Source organism: Peromyscus maniculatus, chromosome 4, assembly GCF_049852395.1.
Source record: "Peromyscus maniculatus bairdii isolate BWxNUB_F1_BW_parent chromosome 4, HU_Pman_BW_mat_3.1, whole genome shotgun sequence".
In the NCBI taxonomy this organism is placed as follows: Eukaryota; Metazoa; Chordata; class Mammalia; order Rodentia; family Cricetidae; genus Peromyscus; species Peromyscus maniculatus.
In genome coordinates, this window is record NC_134855.1 from 64,343,559 (window position 1) to 64,347,088 (window position 3,530).

Consider the following 3,530-nt stretch of genomic DNA (forward strand, 5'->3'; position numbering starts at 1 on the left):
GAGACTGTTTGAAGCCAAATTCACCAATATCATAACTCAGAAGCACCAGTATACTAGTCTTGGAGGTATGAACTCTTGACAGGGATGAAAAGATAAAGTACAGTCTTGTTTTACAAATAGAAAATTAGCATGAAGAAAAATGTTAAGCACATCATCAAACAGTGCTGACTTCTTTGCATTAGATAATGGTAATATGAAGCAACATGAGAATTTGTTTACTTTTGCTTTTAAGATTCCTTTTCATATTTGGTCACTTGAAGATGCTCAGCATACTACAATTGCACGTAAAAAAAAAAACTCTACATTAAAAGACAATGTTATAAAGTGAAAATAAAGAAGAGAAATTGTACTTGAAAATGAGGAAATAATGTTAAATGAAATCCCGCCAAAAATGAAAAAGAATTTAAAAATGCTATAAATGAAGCATATTTATTTATCAACAAAACTAGTTTTAATTATTTAGAATACACTTCACAGGAGCTTTTAAAGAGGAAGTATAATTTGACAAAATAGTAAAAAACTGACAAAATACCAAAAACATTACAAAAAATACACCTATTCCATTCTTAATAACAAAACAATAAAATATTGACATAGGAATGAGAGACAAATAACACCAAATATGCCTGATAAATTCTCAAGGAATTACATTATTTTATATTTACCTAAAATTATATACAAGGTCTATACACACACACACACAGACACACACAGACACACACACACACACACGTATGTATAGTCTTTGTTTATTATTTTTGTCAACTCTCTCTGTTCAAGGTTCTGTCTGTATCTTTTCTTGATCCACACAGTTTTAGATAGGTTCTCCATTTTATTTCAAAGGTGTATCTCTTTTCCTAGGTTATATATATATATATATATATATATATATATATATATATATATGTTGTCACTTTAGCTGACAATGCTCCTCACAAAAAGCATAGAATATTTGAAATGATAGTGGTCACTACTCAATATTTTTGTGGCTGTACAGCCAAATCTAATAAAATAGAATAGATCTTATTAATTTGATTTAATTAATTTTAACTAGTTTGTTGTCTTTAGAAGTTTCAAGACTCATTGAAACACTGTAAGTTAATGATAAAATTTATGTATACTCGTGTTCTTCATTCAAGTAAAGGGACAGATCAATGGAACATCAGATATGAGTTAATTAACCACCTTTGATTTATTGTCTGTAGATGAACAGAAATTTACAACAGAAAAATCGAATGCCTCTTCTCTGACCGAATTTGTCCTACTTGGGTTTTCTGATGTCCCCCATCTCAGGTGGATTCTGTTTGGGATATTTTTGCTCATGTATTTGACTATTCTGATGTGCAACAGCACTATAATGCTATTAACAAGAACTGACACTGCTTTGCAAACACCTATGTATTTTTTCCTTAGCAATTTTTCTTTTGTGGAAATCTGTTATGTAACAGTCACCATTCCAAGGATGCTCATGGACCTTTGTACTCTAAAAGGGAAGATCTCTATATTTGCCTGTGCCACACAAATGTGTTTCATCCTTATGCTGGGAGGCACAGAGTGCCTCCTCCTGACAGCCATGGCCTATGACCGCTATGTGGCCATCTGCAACCCTCTGCACTATTCTCTAGTGATGAACCACAGGATCTGCACATGGTTGGTGGCTGCCTGCTGGATCAGTGTCATTCCAGTTGTGATTGGACAAACATACCAGATATTCTCACTACCTTTTTGTGGCTCTAACAGAATTAATCACTTCATCTGTGACATCCCACCAGTACTCAAGCTTGCTTGTGGAGACACGTTTGTGAATGAGATAGCAGTCTACATAGTTGCAATGGTGTTTGTCATGGCTCCCTTTGTGCTGATCATTTTTTCCTATTGTAAGATCATTTGCAGCATTCTGAAACTGTCCTCAGCCAAAGGGAGAGCCAAAGCATTCTCCACCTGCTCCTCTCACCTGACAGTTGTAATTCTGTTCTATGGAACTGCTGGCATCACATACTTACAACCCAAGCCAAATCAATCCGAAATAATTGGGAAACTATTGTCTCTGTTCTACACCATTTTGATCCCAACTCTGAATCCCATTATCTATACTCTGAGGAACAAGGACATCATGCTGGCTCTGAGAAAACTGCTCAGTAAGTTACTAGTATGAGATAAAGATTTGAAGAGCACATATCTGTTTATCATTTACACACACACACACACACACACACACACACACACACACACACAAATGTATTTTTCTTCTTACATTCTTTAATATTGATTAAATTTATGTTTAATACCCAAATTTTGTCATGCAACATTAATTTCATACTTCATTACAGGGCTTCCATATTTCCAGATGGAAAATAAATCAGCTGCCTGTGTCTGTTAAGTTATTAAGACCTACTTTTTCACTGTCAGCTAAATACTCTTCTAAGACTGCCTGAGCAGCTCTTTGGCAGATAATTTATTGTGATCTATGAGCAGAGGCAGTTGTCATATTCTGAGATGGATTTAGTTTGACTTTCATAACTCTCTTCCTTGATTCTGTAGTTAATTTTGTTTGTTTGTTTTTAGTACACTAAAATGTTAAAAGGTAGCTAATGCAGTTGAAGTATAAAGGTCAGGCACGGGTGGATGAGTAGCTCAAAGGAACTATTTCTCACTAATTAATTGTTTGTTATTTATAGATTTCAGGTAAGTGGGTCATTTTCTTTAGTCTTTTATACACCAATGATATGGCCACATTCCAATAGATAATCCGGATCTATGGCCACACAGAGGGCCTTGATTTTACTGAATTACAAAACAAAACCAAAAGGCATGATTCTGAGAAAGGAATAGAGAGGAGGCAGGATAGATAGGGCTCAGAGATAGATGAATAGATGATAGATAGATCGATAGATTGATAGATGGATGGATGAATTGATAGATAGATAGATAGATAGATAGGTAGATAGATTGATGATAGATAGATAGATAGATAGATAGATAGATAGACATGATAGAGAGAAGAGGAGGTGAGAGAGAGCATACAGAACTCGTTATACACATGTTTTGCAAATAGAATCATTATATACAAAGTGTAACCTAAACTCATCATATACATATATAACATTAATAAAGAACTACTTTGACAGAAAACAAGTAAAAACATGCTAAATCTTAATTACATCTTGTATATGATTTGAAGCAATGTCTCAATTCATCCTTGGTGTAGCATTAGGAGAATGTATGGCATAAAAAAAATTGAAGCACTCTTGGCATTTTGTTTACTATAGTATTACCAAAATATGTACAGAAATAAGAATAAAAAGATGGAAATATATTTAGAAAAATGTTAGCAGGAAAATTCTATGAATTTCTCAGAAAAACAGCTATTTAAGATGTGATATCTCTCATTAAAAAAATACTGATCAATATTCCCATCCCTGAAAAATGAAATAATATATCCTTTATGAAAGTGTGGGTATTTTCTTAAATTATGAGGTTTTATTTACATAGTCAAATATATTTTAGGGAATGGAGAGACAGCTTAGTGG

The 3,530-nt window shown here is 33.5% G+C and overlaps 1 protein-coding gene across 1 annotated transcript; it reads left to right on the plus strand.

Moving 5' to 3' along the window:
• Window positions 1–1,321: 1,321 nt before the first annotated feature.
• Window positions 1,322–2,155, plus strand: LOC102928350 (olfactory receptor 10AG1-like). Its single transcript, XM_006989775.3, has one exon. It carries the CDS (start codon window positions 1,322–1,324, stop codon window positions 2,153–2,155), a length of 834 nt encoding a protein of 277 aa, XP_006989837.3.
• The last annotated feature ends 1,375 nt before the right edge of the window (window positions 2,156–3,530 follow it).

Coding starts and splice junctions, on each gene's coding strand:
- LOC102928350 (XM_006989775.3), top strand. CDS start 1,322: ATGTATTTGACTATTCTGATGTGCAACAGCACTATAATGCTATTAACA.